Source organism: Xyrauchen texanus, chromosome 43 (assembly GCF_025860055.1).
Source record: "Xyrauchen texanus isolate HMW12.3.18 chromosome 43, RBS_HiC_50CHRs, whole genome shotgun sequence".
Taxonomy (NCBI): domain Eukaryota; kingdom Metazoa; phylum Chordata; class Actinopteri; order Cypriniformes; family Catostomidae; genus Xyrauchen; species Xyrauchen texanus.
The window spans coordinates 12,043,905-12,067,676 of NC_068318.1; the positions used below are offsets into that span (position 1 = coordinate 12,043,905).

General features: G+C 37.0%; 2 protein-coding genes across 2 annotated transcripts; both read right to left on the reverse strand.

Annotated features, from left to right (window-relative positions):
• Positions 1-545: 545 nt before the first annotated feature.
• On the reverse strand, positions 546-12,307 carry LOC127635474 (solute carrier family 2, facilitated glucose transporter member 11-like). The gene is made up of 12 exons (XM_052115561.1): positions 12,202-12,307; positions 12,022-12,120; positions 11,619-11,779; positions 8,317-8,441; positions 8,093-8,222; positions 7,835-7,983; positions 5,952-6,142; positions 5,521-5,631; positions 4,677-4,778; positions 2,358-2,433; positions 2,141-2,268; positions 546-1,554 (listed from the first exon to the last, which is right to left on the reverse strand). The coding sequence occupies exons 1-12, from the start codon at positions 12,223-12,225 to the stop codon at positions 1,336-1,338; spliced, it is 1,515 nt and encodes a 504-aa protein (XP_051971521.1). The 5' UTR covers positions 12,226-12,307; the 3' UTR covers positions 546-1,335.
• Positions 12,308-12,804: 497 nt separating this feature from the next.
• Positions 12,805-20,197, reverse strand: LOC127636092 (spindle and kinetochore-associated protein 1-like). Its single transcript, XM_052116479.1, has 7 exons — positions 20,130-20,197; positions 19,353-19,444; positions 19,093-19,217; positions 16,752-16,855; positions 16,445-16,585; positions 15,818-15,987; positions 12,805-15,570 (listed from the first exon to the last, which is right to left on the reverse strand). The coding sequence occupies exons 2-7, from the start codon at positions 19,438-19,440 to the stop codon at positions 15,422-15,424; spliced, it is 777 nt and encodes a 258-aa protein (XP_051972439.1). The 5' UTR covers positions 19,441-19,444; positions 20,130-20,197; the 3' UTR covers positions 12,805-15,421.
• Between the last annotated feature and the right edge of the window lie 3,575 nt (positions 20,198-23,772).

Genomic DNA, 23,772 nt, shown 5'->3' on the forward strand with positions numbered 1-23,772 from the left:
TAACTATTAAAGTTGTTTACTTAAAGCGACATTAAGCTCATTTAGCAAGTTAAATTGATTCAGTATTTCCCACAGGATTCTTTGAGACTATGGTGGGTGGACCTCAGACCCTTTAGGGAATTTTTTTTACATTTTAAAGTTAAATGCAACAATCTGGTGCACTTTGAGAGCAAAAAAACCCCCAATTTGCTCTTGTAAACAATTTTGTACTCTAGAAGTAATTTAGTCATAAACACATTGGTTGTTTAGATATGAATCGTGATGACACTGCACAAAAGTCACACCAACAAAGCATGGTAAACGAGATTGACTTTAAGTTCACAAATAGTCAAAACACGAAATCGACCAGCATACAGAGCCTTCAAAGAAATGAAGCAAAAGTGGTTACCTGTGTTGAACTTGCTCTTCAGAAGCTGAAAATAGTTACGGTGTGAGAACTGCTGGTCCACCACAGTCTAGGTAATTAATGGAATACACTGTGAAACACTTTGTCAACTTTGTTGTTAAAGCAACTTACCCTCTTAAGTTGACCCAACTTAACATTTTAAAGCAGCATGAACACTGTTAAATTGAAACAACAAGATTTATTTTTACAGCTTATGTCCTTTACAACATATGCAGGGGGATGGGTTGTACTTGTTTTAGTTATTTGGGTTACCTCCTCCCTGGAATACGCCCCTGCGTATGTCCATAGTAACCATGGTTTCCATATCAAAATACCATTAACTTGCTACAGATATTGTTAGTACTGTAAAGTCCTTAAAGAACATGGTGCCCTTTTCAAAAAGTATAACTGTGGTATCTGAGGCGTTTTTAGAGCACAAGTACACCAAAGTAGACTAGAAGCAAAATATGAATTGTTCTAGCTATATTAGTTTAAGCATTAAACAGTAAACATTAAAGTAATTATCTCCCACTGTCAGAAAGCATAATAAATATGGATGATATATGACTGATGTCACATTGTAGAATCATTTCAGAGGAGTCCAATATTTAATTTGGCAACTTTATGGTGTGGTAAGAGGTCAAGACATCCCTGAAGACAAGACATAACACTCAAGAGAGGCTGCAGCCTTACTAATCACTCTACAGAGGCATCAATAAAGGCATTGCACCAGAGAGCAATTGTATCAGGCCAAACCTGTATCGGTGTCCCTCAGCGTGACAAAGTACAAATCTATTGATTCAACATTTGGTTTGCCTATAATCGAAATGGGATTTTAGGTTTGGTATTATCACACTTGATGCCACCAACAAGAAAGCAAAGCAAACCACATGATCAAAGAACGATTATTGAGTATTTATTGACCAGCTTCTGACTATATTACACTGGGGCTAAAGCTTGGTAGATACAGTGGTCTGGAAGTCATTGATATGTATCGAGTTCATTCTGGACATTAGTAAGTGTCTGGGTTTCTGGTGCATTCTCTTAAAGTCCTCAGTGATCTCCAGAACAGTTTTATTCTTTGTTTCTGGCACGTTGCACCAAACAAAAACACCAGAGAAGAAGCAGACCACAATAAATATGAGGAACAGAAAGTAGTCCAAATGCTCCTGCAAGTGAGAATTACACACAGAGAAATATATTAGTATGAAAGGAAAATATGGCAACATATAATTGTCCTTCACATTCTCACCATTTAGAGAAACTACAACAAACTTTATTGTTGGAATTGTAAGGGCAGTCTCTTACAAAAGAAGTAAACTGTTTTTAAACCACATGACATTTGATTAATGAAATGTCCTGAAATTTATATTACACATATTTCAGGACACATCTGGAATTAAAGGATATTTGTTAATGAGTCACTCATTTGAACTTGTACAAGTTTCAAACAGAAACATGATATAACATGAATTTAACTTGTTGATAAATTGATACTTTAAAATATTTTCTTTAACATTTTGTGTTGTGGTCCAGAGTTACTATATGGCAGTCCTTCCCTTACCATAATATTTTCCAATTTTGTTTCTCTCCAAAAAAATGCAATGGGACAAATATTCCAGAAAATAATGTGCACCATATAGTGCTAAATGCGTAAACAGGCACATTATGTTTTTTAACTAATATAAGGAATTTAGGCATTCAGGACAGGTAACCTTTGAATAAACTCCCTTTATAAAAGCACTCATTGCTCACCACTATAAGGGGAAACAACATGCCCACCAGAAAGAGCCCAACCCAGTTGATGGTACAGGCCACAATGAACGCTGGTGGTTTATAGGACTGTGTGAAAATCTCACCAGGAAGGGGTGCTGTTACCGCAGCTGTGGAAGAGAGAATCCACAAGCAAGCAGTGTTGAGCCACAAAGACTGTTCTGAATGTCACACTATGAATATTAAAATATGAATATACCTGGCCCACTAGAGAAGAAGAAGATAAAGACAAAGATGAGGACCATGCTGCAATATGGCATCCAGGTTACAAACTCCTATAACACAAAGGCAGACACATCCAAACCTCAGGTCTCAGGACTAGTTTAATGCACCGCAGACATGATACTCAATACAGTATGTCCCAAAACTAGTCCGTTCATTTAAAGTTGACTCATGCCTCATTTGAGGCATATACATATATATATTAAGGCATATACAGGCATTATACTACTTGTTTATAGTATATCCCTTAACTGAGTCTTAATTCATCTTAAAGCAATAGTTCACCCAAAAATGTAAAATGTTGTCATTATTTACAATCCTGTATGACATTCTTCTGTGGAGCATTAAATATAGAGATATGGGGAAGCATGACTGAGATTTGAGTTGAGCTCTATTGTTCGATCTGCAATGAAGAAAATGAATCATACAAGTTTGGAGTATTAAAGGCCCTAGTACACTCATGGCAAAGTGCTTCTTCATTTTTCTCTCAGAGCCAAAAGGAAGTTTGAAGCTGCTGAGCAATAACATACTGTTTGTGAACATTCAGACACCAGCCACGCTGCTGTGGGAGGCTGCATTTAAATATGAGGATGCACAAGACTACATGTAAAACATCAACTAATATGACATTAAAATGTGTTATCAATGACTTCATACCTCATTCTATGAGTAGAATTCACACAAGATTAAAAGAAGAAGTTTTAATTACTAAATGATGATTTAAAGTCAAATTTCGTGCCGCCTCCAGCTGTCTACAAAACTCTGGTGGGTGTCTTCATGGAAAACACTAACAAGCGTTGCACTCAGTGGATTGTCATTTGTAACTACAAATCTCGGCAATAATAATAAAATAATTCCGTTGTTGAATAATTGCTTGATGTAATTTAACGTAACTTGAGATCATATAAATCTATAATGATGACAAACGAGACAAGAGGAACGCTGCAGCTCGAGTGTCTGATAGAAACACAGATCACAGCTTGGTGATATATTAACTTTAATAAAGGATGAAATAAAGATATAATACAGGAACGTGCCATGTAAATAAACACAAACTCCAAAACGTTCATTCTCCGTGCGGTCAGAGCCGCTTCAACCAGTTGCGGAACAGACACAATCTGAGCGCGAGTCGAGACCGGGAGAGATTTAAAGTTCTGCCGGGTGATGCGCACTCTAACACTGAGACGCTCGTCTCACACCCCCCGCTGTCTGCAGCTCACAACGTGTAGCATCATTGATGAGATCATCATGATAAGATCAATCTTATGTGAAAAAGAACACTAACATTACAACAACAATAAAATGCGCGCGCGTGCGTTTGTGTGTGTATATATATATATATATAGGTTTTGGATAGACAAGATTGACAAATGCTTATCAATAATACATTAAAACGTCCAGACTTTGTCAACTAAAAATTGACTTAAATAAAATAAAATAGGATAAGCTTGACTAAATATGATAAAAACTAAAAAGAACATTTGACACAGGATTAAGACTAAATAAAAAAAAAACAGCTGACAAAATTAACACTAGTATTCAGTTGCCAGGTCATTAGGAGTGTATTAATGCAAAGCCAATGTTTACGCATTTTTAATGTCATTTTTTTTATCAACATGGTACTACCTCCGCCTCATTTTGAGCCAGGAAAAACTACAGAGCTACAGAAAATAATGTGTAATTTGTAAATGTTTAACTGTTGCATTCATGGCACTAATGTGCTATACGCTGACATATGTGCCAATTACATTCTGTTATTGTAATTTATGATGACACTGATACTACTCCAAAGATGAGGGTATAAATGGGAATAATACAGACAAGAGAATGATGGTAGATGAATGATGATAGGCATATCTTACTTTGGGCAGATGTTTGAATGGCTTCCAGCTGCAGACGGCACTTGAGTGAAGCAGCATATCAAACAACAGAGTGAAGGGCCACTTAAAGAGTATTTTGAGTCAATTTGATTCCTTTTGCAGACTAATAATAATAATAAATAATAAAAAACGCACAACAAGTTTTTGGAAAATGTTTCTATATGAACGATTGTACAGATGTAGGTAAGTTGCACCAGCTCGCTACAAAACTCTGCATGCCAGTGAGTTCATGTTGACTGTTCGTAACAGACTGAACAGCAATTAGCTGGAGCTCTAGGTCACACCTACCGATGACATGGACTAATGACAGTAAGAAGGTTTTTAGCAGCTGGGATTTTTTTTTCTGGAAAGTTTGCCCTGCAAGCTGTTGCAAATATACTGTAGGTGGTGTGAGAAAATGAGTAAACGCAGCAAACCTGTAAGTAGAGTGTGAGCGTGAGGAGGGCCAGTGAGGCTGCCATACACAGGTAACCCCTCAAGAGAAGCACTCTCTTCCCTGTGCTCTCAATGATCATTACCTACATAAAAACAACACAGAAAACAGTCACGGCCAAATGAAAACCAATACAAGGTTCCTTTCAAATCAGGTCATGCAATGCATTGAGTTCAGTTGAGATATTTAGGTTCTTTAAGGTTAAAAGTTCTGTTCCAAAACCTAGTCGGCTGCCTTGCTGTCTGAGGAATACATAAGCAACTGCCTTCTAAGGGGCCCTTCACAGAGGACGCGTTCTTGCATCCTTCTGCACAATTTTATAATTGTCTGTTAATGTAAAATCTTTGACAATTGCATTGTCTCTAGTGCGATGAGATTTTAAGATGCTGTCAAGTTAAAAGAAGTTCAACTTTTAAAAAACGCATCTCCAGAACTCTGTATTCTGTTCCATTCAGTTGTGGTTTGTCAAGCTGTTTTTGAACTTAAGGCATGTATAAAGAGATTGGCCCCTACAGCACCGTTCTAACTGAAATGGAACCTCATAAGTGACAAATTTTCAACGCTCTACTCTCCTCATACACTCCTCAACAGTTGATTTAAATAGAGTGTGCTAAGCTAACTACGCAATATTCTGATAAGCATAAAAATATAGTGCACATAAATATTGGATAAATTAGACAATTCTGAACTATTTGTATCTATCATTTTATGTATTGAATTTGCGTTTCATTATTCTTGCAATTCCATTTGGTGGCAATAGCTTTAAAATGTTGCCTATTTAGGCAGCTCACAAAGGTTCTGGAATGGAGTCATAGAGAGAGGCTCACACAGGCGATGGAGGTGGAGACTTCACACAGGCCTGTCCCCAGGGCGGCATAACGCAATTCCTCTATGGGAACGCCGGCTGCTTGAAACACATCAAATGAATAAAGATAGACCTGCAAAAACATTACAAACACTGAATTTACAGGCCATACAAACATGAATGTTTCTAGGCTTCATTATTCAACTTATCTTAAGACAGCGAATTACCAAAATAATTGCTGTGAATCTGCAAAAGGAGAAATAAAAAGCTGCATAAAGACGTGATTTATTTCCATTTGGGAAATAGTACATTTCTCTGCAAAATCATTAAGCCTATTTCCTGAAAAGACAATGTGGCATATGGTATGTGTTTTGACAAAATAAGCATTCTCATTCCAATCATTCTCAGATTGAACTGGTGCGGGTGGTGTGACGGCTCTTTGTCTTCACTCACAGCGTTGATGCCGCAGAGCTGCAGAGCTACAAAAGTGACGACAATGGTGAGGAGCTGCCAGCGCACATCGTGGTCGAGGAAGAGGTCCTTGAGCTTGTGAATATTCACGCCCTTCAGTGCAGAATGCTCAGCCAACATCTCCTCCATCTCGGGTCTAGGATCCTTTCTAGCCCCCCACAGCCTGCGTAGAGCTAAGCCACAATGTGAACACAGACACACATTCACCAGAGTACTCTTTGTAGCATTTAGGCACTTTCCATGAATAGGGCACAATTTGGTGTCCTATTACTTGTTTTTAAAGCGTTTGAAACAGACACCATGATTTTGTTGTAAGAACTATTATTCATGTTAGATAAACTATTATCTAACATTAAATTAACCAAGAAAAGTAGGTTGTTTGAAACATATCAAATGTTTGTACACGTTACGGTTAAATCAGCTTATTCAATACTTAGTTTGACCTCCTGAGGTTCAACATTTTCTGAAGTTTAAGTAGCTCTGTACTTCTGTGGCCCTTAGAGAAAGAGGAGAATTTACTTTCTGAAATAGCTTTGCATACTCTTACATTACGTTTCGTGTTCCTTCACAATACTTTTACATTCCCTTGCAATTATATTGGGATCTTTTGCAATAGCTTTATTCATCCCTTATGAATATTACATGGTTTTATTGCAGTAATCATAGCTGAACTATGGCATTTGTAGTAAAACAATAGTAACCACAAAAAAATCCACTGTTTTACTACAGTAGCCATATTTTAACCATGTTTGTGGTAAAATCATAGTAATAATACAGGAAATTAATACTTATCAATTATGTAATAAAACTGGATCATTCTGCCAAAACACATGGTTAGTTTTACAATAGTAACACCATGGTTAATTTGTGGTACATGTATCATGTGTTTGAAAACAATGGGTCTTACCACAATAATATTGTCACAACAGTCATGATTACCACAGTTTTACTATAGTAAAACCACAGTTATTGTACCAAAGACATGTTCAAAATGAATCATGATGTTCCTTTAGTAAAACTGTAGTACTCATGTGTTTTGGCAGAATTATTATGATTTTTATTACCATAAGTTTGGTTTTCCTGTATTATATGCATTAAAATATGGTTACTGTAGTAAAATCATGGTAAATACTGTGGATATGTTTTTCCACTTCCATGAATTCCACTTATAATCAAAGTTAGTCTTGTCAAGGTTTCAATCTTGAAGTTGAAGTGCCATGAACCGCAATTCGAACACAGGGATCCAGAGAACTGTTTTACTAAGTTGACACAGCAACCTAACAACACTGTGTTTATGATGCGATGCACGCAAAGAGAGATGTTATGCATAAGTAATAATGTACAGTAATATAGTGCATTATGGTATTAGATTTTAAATATATAAAATCTTTATAATGAGTAAATATAATTATATATTGAATTACTCTTATTTGCGTTGCTTTCTCTGCAAATATTTATTTATATGATAAATTGCAATTAATGAACGACATGTAGGGTGGAGCCAGGCAAGGGTCAGCGATCATTCTGTGGTGGCACAGACATTTTTGGTAAGTATTTTCATATAGTCGGGCAGGGTGGGGAGAGATGGTGGTTGTTGTAGAAAGCAGAAGCGCGTGGGATGGCCAGGCTTCAGTATATGGTCCACTGGCCACACCCTAGATCCGCCACTGTCAGCATGTCATGTAATTAATTAGATTAAAAAAATGTAATCGATTGACAACCCTAAAAATAATAGTACTGTATTTAACATTACTATAGTATTGTAATCTCCACAATAACATACTGTGTTGTCAATCAAAAGCTGTAGCTTTGCAACATAAATGTCAGTGTGTGTAAATGTCACAGAAGAGGTTTTGGATTCTTACCCGTCTCACAGCCATCTTTGTCTGCCCTCTCCAGAAGAAGATACCGTGGGGACTCGGGGAGAAAGGGCAGTGTGAGTAACTGTATAAGACCTGCCACCCCACTGACAGCCAGCAGCCAAGTCCAATGCTCCTCAGTGCCCAACAGCTCACTAATATACGCAAACATGCACAGGTTGAAAAAATATGAGGGTGAATAGATGACAACATTTTCATTTTTGGATGAACTTGCTCTTTACTAACATCAGTCCAACTACCCACCTGATTCCAAGCAGCTGGCCAAAGAACTTCCCTAATGAGACGAAAGAGGCAACAGACACCCCAACCATTCCACGCAACCTCTTGGGGGCGCACTCCAACAAATAAAGTGTGTGGACAGTCAAACTAACACCTGAACAAAGCATTTGACCTCAAACCACTATTATTCAACAAAAAGACAACATGGCATAAAAGATGTATATATACCAACAATTTTTTCAACGCACCAGCGTTGATGCCATACAGGAAGCGTCCCACCATTATCATCTCAAACGAGAGGGCGGTCTTACTCAACAACATCAGGACAGCTCCACAGATTGCCACCACATTGTTCAATAGCAGAGTTCTCTTCCTACAGTGGGTTATAAACAGACACGGAATGAGAAAACACACTCCACTGGCGAGATACAGAAACAGAGTGTAACCTGAAGAGTCTTAATCTAAAGTAGGTGAGTTTAATGAAACATCAGTGGTAGTTTGTTCCCCCCTTAGCATTTTTTAAATCAAAGAGCCATGTTGTTAAACTACTTTAAAGCTTTGCGTTGGGTGGTTCTTTGCCCCACATGTATTTCCTAATTGCTTATGCCTCAAAAGTATAGAAAATGGCTATTATTACCCACAAACCTTGATTTTGTGACCAGTGATATTTTGAAATTGACCCATATCCAATGAGAAAATGGTCGAATGTGTTTTTTACATTCACATAATGTAAAAAAACAACAACATATGAATCCAAATGAAACTTTAATTATTTTAAAGTAACACAAAAATGACTACAAATGATTTAGAACAGAGTAGTTTTTCAATATTTACGATTATACTGTAAATCACTGTCACGAATCAGCCACCTCTTGATGCTGTTGTAATCATGTATGAGGTTCACAGAGTGAGTCAGGGGAAGAGATGGGTATTTGTTACCATTATGGAGCAGCACGGCTTTGAGGCTCCTGGATGAGCTGTCAATGAAAAGGTGCCACTCATTCTGGTTATAGGCGATTCCGATTGCCTCGAACAGACTGGCACATTGTGGCAGAAGCAGAGCCCATCTTGACAGGTGAAAAAGCTGGAGGAAGGTTGGTGATGCTTCTTTTGATCTGCAACTTGCATACTTTCATCCAACAAGTTCCACTAGCTTGAGAAAAGACATCAAAAGCTCGGCATTGGACTTGGTGAGACCAAGATCTCTAATCAAGTCGTTGATGTCTTTTTGGTTGGGGTAGTATGGGTTTCTCTCCTCAGCTCCACCTTTGAAATTGTCATCTGGATCTACGACGTCTTCCTCGCTCTCTGACTTGCTGCTCTCTTCTAAAGAGGGCTGCTCTCTCTCCAGAGGAGTGGGTACAGGGAGCTCATGGCAGTGTGGCACCGGGGCAATGGATGAAGGAAGGTCCGGATATGTGATAGCAGGGGCATTCTTGTCAGTCCGAAGTTTGGAAGGGTCCAACATTCAGAAGTAGCAGTTGAGTGGTCAGTGGGTTTCTCTCATGACTTATGTGTAAGAGATTTTTCATATATGATATATACAGTATTTTCAATAACATTGAAACTTGTAAAACATTTTATTAAAACTAAAAACGTAATATATATTTTTTTACATAAAATTCCAAGCAACAATTGTCCATCTTACCATCCAGAGTGCTCGCAGGTGAAATGAGGTGTCCAGAGTTTGTTGTGATCCCTGACAAGAATGCCGAAATATACCTTGATAAATTGGCCGCAGACATAGCAAAATGTGTCTGCCGGATGCTTGCAGCCTCTTGATGCCATCTCAGAAAAATGCAGATATGTATCCACTTGAGCAGCTGGAACTAAACTGAACTGGTGGGCTTAAGGCCCTTGTATTTATACTACTATTTATATTACTGGAAAGTTCTAGAGGTTACTCCAAGTTTACTCAGCACTGAATCTATCTGGAATGTTCTGGAAAATAGGTCTATTTCAAAATATCACTGTTCTGGTCACAAAAGCAAAGTTTGTGGGGAATAATAGCCATTTTCTATACATTTGAGGCATAAGCAATTAGGAAAAAACTACTCACTACCCAGGGACCAAAAAAAATAAAAAAAGGTTTTATTTAAAACAGTGTTATTTATATATATTAATTATCTAAGTATAACTATTTTAATCATTATATACTGAATTATTGTTATTTGAAGGGCATTCTCAGCAAATAATTACATATGCGATTAATTTGATTAATTAATTAGCATATCATGTAATTAAGGGGATAGTTCACCCAAAATTGAAAATTCTCTCATCATTTACTCACCTTCATCCCATCCCAGAAGTCTTTGACTTTCTTCTGCTGAACACAAATTAAGATTTTTAGAAGAATATTTCAGCTCTGTAAGTCCATAAAAAGTGAATGGGTGCCAACATTTTGAAGCACTTAAAAGCACATAAAGGCAGCATTAAAGTAATCAATACTCCATCTCCAGTGGTTTAATCCATAACTTCTGAAGCAATATGATAGATGTGAGTGAAAACAGTTCAATGTTTAAGTCCTTTTTTACTGTCACTCTTCACTTTCTTCTTTTATGGCGATTCACATTCTTCATGCATATCGCCCCTACTAGGTTGGGAGAATTTATGGTAAAAACTGACTTGAATATTGATCTTTTTCTGATCTACACCTATCATATCTCTTCTGAAGATATGCATTAACAACTGGAGTCTTATGAATAACATTTATGCTTACTTTATATGCTTTTTGGAGCTTAACATTTTGGCACCCATTCACTTGCATTGTATGGACCAACAGAGCTGAAATATTCTTCTAAAAATCATGTGTTCTGCAGAAGAAAGAATGTGTGAGAATTTTCATTTTTGGGTGAATTATTCCTTTAATGATAACCCTAATATACATTTTATTATATATACACTTTCATGTTATGGATCATCGTGGAAGAACACATTTTTTCCCCAAAATGCTCTAAATTACCTAAAATATTTATGTAATTATTTATTTTATAAAGTTATCTGTAAATAATTTAGTTTTAATAGCTGTGTAAATTTGGACAGTAATATTTGAGCATGCAGTTTTGAACTTGAATTAAATCAAACTTAAAATTCAAATGCATGTGATTCAAATTTAGAACTTACATTTAAAATGTTTAACACACTGATTCAGATAAGGTTACACAATTTCAGATAGTATAATTCAGGTTTTACAGTATATTCAGATTTGGGAAAATTCAACTAAAATTCAGATTCAAGTCATTTTTGCACAAATATCAGTTCATAGCACTAAACTTAGTTTAGAAATGTATATAATCAGTTGAGGGGGGAAAAAAAAACGTTGTAGGCCATTCTACTTATCACGGGATAAATAGCCATAATTGGTCAAAACTAATTGTTTTATTTTGTTACAAAATATGTGATTGGCTAATGCAATTTTCTTTGCATTTACTATTCCTCTTTCTGTCTTTACAAATCAATTTCAATATCCTGTGGGATCAGGCCAAGTCAACTCAACTCAAATGAACTGAAAGGGTGCCAACTCTTAAATTCAGATTTTTTTTTGCAGTACCTGCCATACACGGCTGCCAACCGTCCAGCTTTCAGGGTGCCAAACAGTCCTCCAATGCAGTAGATGGACACAATGAAGGACCAGATGAGCGACAGCTCCGATGGCTTCAAAGAGCGTCCATAACGTTGCTGGCAGGTGCTGTTCACCAGCGCTTTAATAAACTTGTAATGTAAGCACAAGTCTCAGATCATTATGTCAGTCATTTCATTTTATTGAACTGTGGTGCTTACAGGTTAGCACCGTCTCATAAGCTGTGATATGTTTTGATTGTTTAATCCTCTGGGAATGTCTCCTCTTAAGACAGCAGCTGAAAGGCATTTGATTAAAAGTGATCACCTCCAACACCCCGCAAATTCTAAGCACAAGAGAGACTCTAAAACACACCAAACCATGAGGTACTTACAACTGATGGAGAGTTCAAGACAGAAATATTGAAGCCATACTGGAAGGTCCCACCTATTCCAAGGATCCAAATAGCTGCAACAAGGACAGGACTTCTCAACTGCAGAAAAGGAAATATTGTTTTCTAAAAATATAACAAAATTACTATGTAAATTATTGGATAGTATCAATAATTTTTTACCAGTTGAGTCAAGGCATGCGTCATTGTACATGTAAAGAAGTCTCTGCTACAGGCAGTCTTTATGTATTTTTCAGAGGAGACTGAAGATGACAAAGCAAGAACACAAATGTCTAACTTACTGTTGCAAAGTAACTTTTCATGCTTGGTTGAACTTTGGGTGAGAAAATAGAGTAAAGGTGATTAGACGGATTAATCTTCTCTCCAAATACAGCTGCCATCCCACAGTGGCGTAACTAGTTTTAAACTTGGGGTGGAGTTTTGTACATTCGGGGGTCCACACACACAGATGGGTTTCCATGTTTTATGGGGAATTTCCATAATGATTTTTATACTGTACAAACTGTATTTTCTATCCCCTAATCCTAACCATCACCTAAATATTTAAAAAATGTAGTACGTATGATTTACAAGGTGTTCTTCTGGTATTGATAGTAATAACACACACACACACACACACACAGTATTCACATACAGGAAAGAATTGGGTGTCTACAAGTGTTGAACATCCAAAATATTTTCAGAAAATAAAGCTTAAGCACCAAGGAGACAAGATACAGAAGCATGTGTTTGTAACATTAACTGCTGAGTTTATTTACAAAAAATACATAAAAAAAATTTCACACAGTACTCAGAGAGGAAAGAACTGGGTCACTATGTTTGTGTTTATAAGTGTTGAACATCCAATCTCCTGTCAGCTCTGGCTCACTGTCTTGCTAGAAAAAGAGGTCTCTGTGTCATCCCATGATACATCCATTTATAACACAAGACCCATTAGTGTATAGTATAATCACAATATAAAAGCCACAGCTATCAACAACAAGAACACACATGAACCAACATTTTAAAGGTCCAGACCTGTATGACTGATTTTCTTCTGCTGAACACAAACCGTTTTGGTTCCCATCAACTTCTTTAGTATAGAAAAGTTGCTTTTGTAAGTCGCTTTGGATAGAAGCGTCTGCCAAATGAGTAAATGTACATGAAAAAAATAAGAAATACAAATGGGAGTCGACGGGAACCCAAAACTATTTGGTTACCAACATGCTTCAAAATATATTTTGTGTTCTGCTGAAGAAGGTCATACAGGTTTGGAATGGCATGAGGGTGAGTAAATGATGACTGAAATTTCATTTTTGGGTGAACTATCCTTTTAATCTGACAAAATCATCTCAATGTAAATATTCCTGAACTTGGCATTTGACTGACTGCCTGTGTCTGGAAGATGCTCTGACCTGTTGGTGGTCCTGAAGTCTGACCACACTGACTAGCCTCAGCTAGGGAGCTGCTCTGGGGTCCAGTGGTGATGCAAGGGCTGGGGCCTGTTTGACCTGATCTGCCTGTTTGTGCTTCTTTAAAAAGATATATCTCCCTTTCTTTTCATGTTTAATTGATCCTGTGCAAAAATATGACAGCCTATGTTTACATCTAATCATCCAATTACCAAAATTATCTTAAATTACAAATCCTCATTTTCATAACTGTACATTAAAATCAACTGCCAGTCCAAGTTACCAGTTTGACCATTGCTAGCCCAACTCTGAACTGAAGTAACTGAACTACCTAATCGATTTCAAACTGCTAAATGTTAACTCGCTGAAGCTGTATCCTACTTCCCCACATTAGCTAAACATTTGTATACTGTAACTTACTGTACGATATATGCGTCTATTACTAGCGCAGATGTAAGCGATTGTTATGCTAAATTGTGAAACAATCTCTCTAATCTGATTAATTGCGCACCTATTGAAGCATTATTAACTCACACATCGTCTCATAAAATTTATTCAGCAAACAAACATGATGCTAAACCTTAAAAACATACTTCAAATATGACATTTTCTTATTCTTCTGTATCTTGCAACCATATTCTTCATCCTCGGCTCGTCGTCCGTTTGATAACTGCGTGAACTGCCGGCGAACGTAAAAAAAACTCTTATGACAAGTTAAATAAGATGTGAATCAGCATCAGCCAGTAGCGAATAAAATATTGGGGTGGCCAATCGGAAGTCAGGGGTGTCCAGTGCCACCCCGGACCCCCCTCTGGCTCCGCCTCTGGAGTCACCCCTTTTGTAAATGTATTCACAAAATCAATAAAGCTGAAATGCAACATCCTCTTACACTTTTGAAATAACACGAGTTATTAACATTATTTTTAATAACACGAGGTTACAAAATCTGCTATTTTATTTGAACTAACCTGCCAGTGTCAATATTTTTGACACTTTGTCATATAAATAATTCCATAATTAATGAATAATTTCTTCATCACAGATGAAGTGACACATCCTCAGCATGATAACACAATATATTAACCTACAGAAGGATGATTTGACATATTCAATTAACAAAAACAGACACTGACATTTTTGACAACCATTCAGTTATGATTAAAGGGTTAGTGTACCCCAAACATTTTTCAAAAGTCATGAGTTTGGAACAACATATGGGTGACTAAATTATGTAAAAATGTCATTTTAGGGTGAACTATCCATTTTAAGTAATATTTCCAGGTTCAAAATAAGTTAAGCTCAATCAGCAGCATTTGTGTCATAATGTAATTTTGACTAGCCCCTCCTTTTCTTTAAAAAAAAAAAAAGCAGCAAAAATAAAAGGTCACAGTGAGGCAATTTAAGTGCATGTAAACATGATTTTAGTGTGATAAAATCACTTACTAACCTTTTCTGTGTAAAGTTATAGCAAATATTACAACTTTGTTGCCATGATGATGTAGTCAACAAACCCTAAAATGACAGTAAAATGTGTTCTAAAAAAACTTTAAAGCTCAAATAATACACAAGTTTAAACAGAAGAATTAATGAAAGTACTTTTGCAAAATTATAAGCTTCACATTTCTGCCTTCAAAACCCTCCAAAAATTGGCCCCATTCACTTCCATTGTTAAGTGCCTCACTGTAACATCAATGTTTCCTTTTTTTTAAAGAAAATAAGAACGATTCAAAATAAATTTTCATGGTAATCAACATTAAGCCACAAATGCTGTCGATTGAGCTAAACTTGTTTTGAACCCGGAAGATTTCAAAAGCAGTTATCAAAGACAAACGGCTCTCAAACAAGACGTGGATTCTCTTGAATCTCGTTGAAAACAAGCTCAAAGCATTTCCTGGGAGTTCAGATTACTAAACTCACTCTTTGAGCTTCACATCTTTAAACTGCTTGCCACAAAACATTAGTGCATAGTACTTTTTAAAACTGCCAAGCTTTTAGAGCAGGATGAAGCGTGTGAGACCACCTCCTCTGACCTCCTTCAGACGCTGGCAGTGACGCAGCATATTCAACATGCCTCTAAAGCGCTTGTCTACCTTCAGCTGAGCAAACTCAAGAATGTCCTGCTCCACGATGAAAAAATGACCTGCAGGAGACAAAAGGGGTTGATGGATCACCTATCTCAGCACAAGAGAGCTTATTAAATACCAGACCAGGATAAATGATCTTCGTTATTGGAACACTTTTACCAGTTCATGCGCCTGTGGCACTAATAGTTTTAAAGTCCCAAAATGACAAGACTGTTAATACATGATGGACTGCAGTGCTAAATGTGGCCAAATAAACCTTTGGCCTGTGGCTCTGTACCAGAGAGACAGATAAAATGGTGATACCCTTGGTGTCCTTTGTTTCTTCGTCTTTAAAGCGCTGGTGGAGTGCACGGGATGTGTTGTTCAGGGTCTTCATTGACTGATGGACGATCTTATATTTTGCCATTACAGCAGTGTTGATGCTTTGCACCGCAGCATTCAGCTGATCATACGTCACACGGCCTTTCATGTACCTGTGACAGTGAAAATTAAACGTAAGCCTTCGAAGCACTCTTCTCTCCTAAGAGTTCTTCTACTTTTGTTTTTTGCAATTAGTGTTTTTCACACACATATCGCCACCTACTGGGCAGGGAAAAGCATATTTTGGTAAAAAAGAAAATTGACCATGTTTTACCATTTTCAGAGCCGAAACATTCTTCTAAAAATCTTTGTTTGTGTTCAGCTGAACAAACAAAGTCATTCACATCTTGGATTGCTTGAGGTCAATAAATGAGAGAATTTTCATTTTCGGGTGAACTATTCCATTAAGTACCCCATGGGGTATGTGTACATATAAGGCAACATACTATTGTTGCCAAATATTTGGTCTTTGTGTCGGTGCCTTTAAATGGTGTCTAGATAGGCAGCTTTCAATGTTTTGGAACAGAGGTATTTTAGAGAGTTTGTTGAGAAAGATGAGAAAGGACTCACGGTGGTATGCTGTCAAACTCTTGGACATTAATGAACTCCATCTCTTTGATCTGGTTGCGCTGAGGTTTCCTGGGCAGTGCCTGATCCTGAGGGGCAGGTGGTGCATCTGTCTGCCTGCTCTGAACTGCCACCTGTCCTCCTCTGAAGAGAACAGAAAAAGCCCAACTCATCAGTTTCAGTCAAACAGAATTCGACTGAGGTTATTAGTGTTGAAATGAGATTTTTGTGGTTTACTCTTAATGATGACACAAAATGATTAAGCGACCATCCCACCCCCGTATAATAATAATAATAAAAAAGAAAATACTCTTGCTGAGCTGCTTGTTGGCCTCTTCTGGGCATGTGCAAAGGGGTGTTGCTCTTTAAGTGATGGACATCCTGTTCATCCTCCTGGAAAAACTCTACCAGATCCTGTCAGAAAGAGAAATAAAAGACTTATGAAAGAGAACACAAGTAAAATTGTAGACCTGCGGATGGATGGCAAAGAGCTGTGGATTTGTGGAAAGAACAGGGAAAAACGATGCTAAAAATAGAATGAAACTAACAATATAATCGTGTGTTCGGATTAGCGGTAGACCGATATATCGATTTTACAATTATTCTGTGCCGATAGTTGCATTTTGGAATTATCGGTTGTCAGCAATAATCTTTGCTGATAGTTTTTTTATCATTCATTATTATTCATCCGTGGTCATCGCAGGAGGATTCCACAATGTAACAGCGGCCTCTAGAAGTGAAATAAATAATGTATCCTCACTTTATCAGTATCTTATAAAAATATCAATTTCAACTATAAACTGATCAATTTGATTAATAAACTTCATATCTTAAATGTTGAATAATAATAATCCTTATTCTTCATCATCTAGTGAAATGTACACTCACCAGACACTTTATTAGGTACACCTGTACATCTACTTATTCATGCGATCGTGTGGCAGCACAGTATTTCTGTAACTGCTGATCTCCTGGGATTTTCACACACAACAGTGAAAGAGAATGGTGCGAAAAACAAATAATGTGCAGCAGTTCTGTGGACAGAAAGGCTACAGTAAATTAGATAACCCCTCTGTACAATTGTAGTGAGCAGAATGGTGTCTCAGTATGCATAATATTTCGAACCTTGAGGAAGATGGGCTACAACAGCAGAAGACCACGTTGGGTTCATCTTCTGTCAGCCAAGAACACAAAACGGAGGCTGCTGTAGCCCACCTGCCTCAATATTCAACATGTTGTATGTTCAGAAATTTTTTTCTGCATAGAACTGTTGTAACGTGTGGTTATTTGGGTAATTGTTACCTTCCTGTCAGCTTGGACCAGTCTGACCATTCGCCCACAGAACTACCACTCACTGGATGTTTTTTGTTTTACCATACCATTCTCTTTAAGCCCATCTGGCACCAACAATCATGCTACGGTCAAAATCACTGAGATCAAATTTTTTCCCCATTCTAAGATCCTGATCCGTCTCTGCATGATTTTATGCACTCCACTGTTTGGATGATTAGACATCCGCATGGATGTTTGTTGTTGCCAGATGGGCTGGTTTGATCATTTCTGTAACTGCTGATCTGATTTTTCTTGTCTCTATAATGTACATCGAACGGTGCCAAAAACCAAAAAAACATCCAGTGAGGGGCAGTTTTGTGGACGAAAACACCTCGTTGATGAGAGAAGTCAACAAAGAATGGCCAGACTGGTTCGAACGGACAAAGTCTATGGTAACTCAGATAACCGCTCTGTACAATTGTGGTGAGAAGAATATAATATCAGAATGCTATTCTGAGACACGGGTTGTTGCTGTTTTAGCAGCACGATGGGGGAACTACACAATATTAGCCAGTTGTTTTTAATGTTGTGGCTGATTGGTGTAGACTTTAAAGCTTAATTTGGTTGATACTTAATATAGAGCATTGTAAAAGAGCCAAGTGATTTTAAAATATGAGTCTCCGGTTTCACGCTTGTATATAGTTGAAAGTCCCGCGTTATGCACCAAATCAGATTTATTTTTTTAGGTTATTATTTTGGTTAAACATCTGGGATTTTATTAATTAATTGTTGGCCTCTTGTAGTCTATATGCCTGTGCCCTTCACAGTAAGGAAAGATACGTTGTTGTTGTAAACATTTGATACATTTACTTTAAAAAATATTAATTGGCTATCTGCATTTCCCACCACCTTAGTTATTGGTATCAGCAAAATCCACTATCGATTAGCCATTAGTTACAGTTGGACAACAAAATAAAGGGTTATCAGCGTTTAAAATGAAGGTCAAAATGCACCCCATAGATTTTGCTGTCAAAGGCAGTGTGTCCAACTCCAAGGTATTTTGACTCCAATTGATCTGTCGCTTGTTAATATGGTTAAAGTTAATAATAAAATATTTTTCCCAGTGTTTGACTAGTAAATAAATCACACTTTTACTGTTGCTAATACATTTCCTAGTCAGATTATGATGCATATTCTTGGGCCTGTGCAGTTCTTGGTAATATTTTGGTATTGTGTTGAGTCGCCACTCGCCAGCCACTTGATGTCCAAAGTAATATTTGTTCCTGAAGTGAAACCAATTGAGAACCAACAGTCAAGAGAATTTACAATGACTCAACACCAAATATCCTAATATGTAAAGTTTAATGAAAACATCATACCTTTAAATGCTTCAGTAGATCTCTCTGCTGGCCCACATATCTCTCAAAACGATCAAGGAGCTCGTTGATGGCATTGACTTCTTGTTCAATTTTGAGAAGCGTCCCCCGTTTATCTGGATCTTTTGCTGAAGAAAAATCATGACTGATGTGCCATAACTAATCACACCACCATAAGATGTCATAATAAACACCAGATATACAACTCAAGTTGTGAACCAATTCATCATTTCAGAGTATCAGTTATAGCAAATGCAGCATACCAATAGCTCGAAGCTCCAGGAGTCTTTTGATCATGGAAATTTTGTCATTTATATGTTGTGTCACTTCCTCCAGCTCACAGTGATTCATTATTCTAAAGAGAAAACAAATGGTTTATAGCTCAACAAGGCCGCAAATTCAAAAACATGGGTCATATTTTCTGAAATATATACAGAAAATCCCAAACTGGAGCGGGCAAATGGTTCAGGGGGACGACAACATAAACCCCCCCAATCCAATCCAATAATATAGGGGGGAATTCCCACCACAGCATGTAAATAAACACAGAATTTGTGATATTATGGAGGAAATGTTTGACTTAAAGAAAGGAAATGACAGAATTAATTTCGTATCCTACACGAAAATTACCGCTACATTGGTTTCCACTTAAACTCTTCACAATCTTCCTATCTTATTTGAGTTTGTTTTCTAAAGGCGTAGTCTGGAGACACAATGAGCATAATAAGCAGCCAAGGTGTGAAGTTTATAGCGCTGAATGCACTGAACACTGTGCACGAGAACAGCAGCAGTGCGCGCTCACGATAAACAGTTTATCGGCGGTTCAGCAGTTCTCCCTCTAGGCTCTAACTACGTCTGATTGAAATCTTTAGTAGGCAAATACTCCGCAAACAATCAATCTAAAAATTAAAAAGAACATCAGCTAGTTGTGTTGTCAAATACATTTCCGTTTGGTCGAGATCTAACGACACAGTTGTTGCTTGACTGGCAACGTTATCATTTAAACAACAACAAAACCAAATACGATTAATGATACTAACTTGTCTTGTGGTTTTCAAAGAGACCGAATAACATGTGAATGCAGGTGAAGACGAGGAGGATCGCGCCAACGTTTAAACACACGCATGCGCAAAAAGCGCTTCTGATTCAACGACGCACTTTCGTCACGGAGAGACCCATCAGCCTAATCTTACCTCATACAAAACAGTCAAATATTTTCTTTGTATTATATCTCTTTGACATTTTGAGGATGCAATTCTTGGTTCTATAGATTGAAAATAAATAAATGAGTTGGGTGTGGCTGATTAATCTTGTCTTGCTTTAGGCCAGTGGTTCTCAATGATTTATTTGGTCACGCCCCCATTTAAACAAGAAAAACATTTGCGATTGGCTCATTCTGGCCAGCGCTGAAAAAATTAACATGTACCACGTGACAGTGCCATCTTCATGCTGTTTCAGAAGTGGATCTCTTGACAATTATTTACCAATGATGAATAAAATCCTGAAAACCTAATAACCACTGAAATAAAAACGGACTTGAGACCAAAGCAGTCACGTGGTGTCCCTAGTTACGTGACTAAGGCCAGATGGCTCTGGGCCAGACCAAAAGGTCCCCCAACAGCCCTTCTCCGCGCGTTGTGTTATTGAACGGCCGATAGCGGTCACGGAACTGTCTCCGCCAGAAAATACCCCCCAATTATTCAGTATTTTAAAAATAACCGCTCTCCCCCCACAGAAATGACACATTATTTATAAAATTTAAAAGTGATATTGATGTTAATTGTACCATTAATTGTAAGTTGCCCTGGAACTGTGGTGCATTTATTTTGGCATTGCCCAGTTGTAAGACCATTTTGGCAAAATGTCTGTGATTTTATCACAAGAAACATTGATGACCAATTTATGTTGTTTTGGAAACATATTTTATTTGGTATTTGGGAGAACAGTAGAATCAAGCATTGTCAGATTTATATAATTAATTTTATTCTTTTAATGGCAAAATTTTATGTTCATAAATGTAAATTCTCCTGTAAAAAAACTTATTTTACTTCATTCAAGAAAGAAATTGAGCTTTATATTGATTCACTCCGATTTTCTATGAAGCAAAAAGCAATTAAAACATTGAAAATTTGTAATTGCTTTAATATCTTCATATAAATTAGCAATAGCCCCCTAGTGTGAAAGTCTTTGTTATATCTATGTTGTATGTCAATGATGTATACACAAGTGTTTGTACAAACTTTGTTGATAATAAAAAAATAAAAATAAATAAATAATAAAAAAAGAAATGACACATTATTTTATGTATATTTTTATTAGTATAAATAAAAAACAGATAGTGTTGAGTAATAATTTATAGAGAAAACTATTCAATGAAAAAATATATAAAATAAAAAATAATAATAAATAAAACATTTCCAGAAAAAAATATGCAATAAAATAAAATTGTGTTATGGACAGTACACTTTCAGTTTAATTTAGTCGAAAAAACCTACATTCCTGTGGAAAAAAAGCAGAGAGGCTCCACAGCAACATGCCTCTCTTCTGGGAACTCTGCACTGACTACATTTTTCATGGCCTCAGCAATATATTCGTCCTCCATGCAGAGTATGCACTACAGCTGAACTGATCCAAGAACATCTGAGTTTTCTACACACCACTGACTTCCAGTCTTAAGGTCCACTATGACACGCCCCTGTTAAATACCACAAGACAAATGAGGACAAGAAAGTTATAAAATATAATATATAGAATTAGCAGAAAATAATAATCGGAATATATCATGAATATTTTTAAAGCAGGACAATGGCAACAACATAATCTTTTGTCTGTGTAAAATAAAGCATAGTGGACAAGCCAGAAAAGAAAAAAAAAACGAATCCATTAATTATACAAAAGCCAGATGATTACATTAGGTCTCAAGCTATTGAATTCTTAAGACCTTTTAATACCCCATAAAAGGACAATAAACCACCCCATGACACAGTGGGATAGGGCAATGAACCTACCTTAAAAAATGATTGCCTTTTTTTAAAATGGTCTTCCCAATGTTGCTGTATTTTTCTGTGTAATTCGCTTCAGGGCAGGGCATAAAGGACAATGGAAAAGCCTGCAACACCATGTGCTCTGTAGTAGCACAGGGTTTTTATCCATTGAAAAAACTGAATGGAGCATCTATAAAAATGGATAGAAGAGACCAGTGAAAACTGTACAAATGTACAAAATCTCACTATTGTCTGGACTAATATATGCATTTTTATGAATCTTATGACTTTTCATGTGTGGTGGTTAATACTTGTTCTCAGAGAAGTACCACTCACAAGTATGATCAAATGTTTAAGATTTTTTTAAATGCTTTATTCCAAAAATGACAGTAGGTATTTTAATGTCAATGATATCGTGTTGGCACTGTAAGCAAGCAGCACAGCATTGATTTCATTATAATATCAGTAAACTGGTTATTAATTTAATAAGCTTGCAGTGAATACACACAGTTGGAAAGTTACCACCTTCACTGTCACTCTTTTAATACAAGAGGGGTGGTAAACTTCTCAATGAGTTCACCGTATTAACAAAATAATAAAAATATGATGGTATATTTCATACGTTGTTTAACAATTTTGTTTTATGTGATCCAGTTAGCAACAAAGCGATATAACACCATACCTACAGTTGAAGTTAGAAGTTTACATACACTTTAGCCAAATACATTTAAACTCAGATTTTCACAAATTCTGACATTTAATCGTAGAAACCTCTCCCTGCCTTCAGTCAGTTAGGATCACTACTTTATTTTAAGAATGTGAAATGTCAGAATAATAGTGGAGAGAATGATTTATTTCAGCTTTTATTTCATCACATTCCCAGTGGGTCAGAAGTTTACATACACTTTGTTAGCATTTTGTAGCATTGCCTTTAAATTGTTGAACTTGTGTCAAACGTTTTGGATAGCCGTCCACAAGCTTCTCACAATAAGTTGCTGGAATTTTGGCCCATTTCTCCAGACAGAACTGGTGTAACTGAGTCAGGTTTGTAGTCCTGCTTGCACACACACACTTTTTCAGTTCTGCCCACAAATTGTCTAACGGATTGAGGTCAAGGCTTTGTGATGGCCACTCCAATCAATACCTTGACTTTGTTGTCCTTAAGCCATTTTGCCACAACTTTGGAGGTATACTTGAGGTCATTGTCCATTTGGAAGACCCATTTGCGACCGAGCTTTAACTTCCTGGCTGATGTCTTGAGATGTTCCTTTAATATATCCACATCATTTTCCATCCTCATAACGCCTATTTTGTGAAGTTCACCAATTCCTCCTGCAGCAAATCAGCCCCACAACATGATGCTGCCACCCCCATGCTTCACGGTTGGGATGGTATTCTTCGGCTTGCAAACCTCACCCTTTTTCTTCCAAATATAACAATGGTCATTATGTAAAAACAATTACATTTTTGTCTCATCAGATCAAAGGACATTTCTACAAAAAGTGAGATCTTTGTCCCCATGTGCTCTTGCAAACTGTAGTCTGTTTTTGGAGCAGTGGCTTCTTCTTCCAGGCTGTGCAGCCTTTCTGGTTGTTGATATAGGACAAATTTTATTGTGGATATAGATACTTGTTTACCTGTTTCCTCCAGCATCTTCACAAGGTCCTTTGCTGTTGTTCTGGGATTGATTTTCACTTTT

Coding starts and splice junctions, on each gene's coding strand:
- LOC127635474 (XM_052115561.1), bottom strand. CDS start 12,225: ATGACGCATGCCTTGACTCAACTG. Junction 4,779..5,520: donor TCTCCACCTCCATCGCCTGT/GTGAGCCTCTCT, acceptor GTTTTTATGTAG/GTAATGATCATTGAGAGCAC. Junction 1,555..2,140: donor TGTTGTTTCCCCTTATAGTG/GTGAGCAATGAG, acceptor TCTCACTTGCAG/GAGCATTTGGACTACTTTCT.
- LOC127636092 (XM_052116479.1), bottom strand. CDS start 19,440: ATGAATCACTGTGAGCTGGAGGAAGTGACACAACATATAAATGACAAA. Junction 16,586..16,751: donor CAACAAGCAGCTCAGCAAGA/GTATTTTCTTTT, acceptor TGTTCTCTTCAG/AGGAGGACAGGTGGCAGTTC. Junction 15,571..15,817: donor AGAAACAAAGGACACCAAGG/GTATCACCATTT, acceptor TGTCTCCTGCAG/GTCATTTTTTCATCGTGGAG.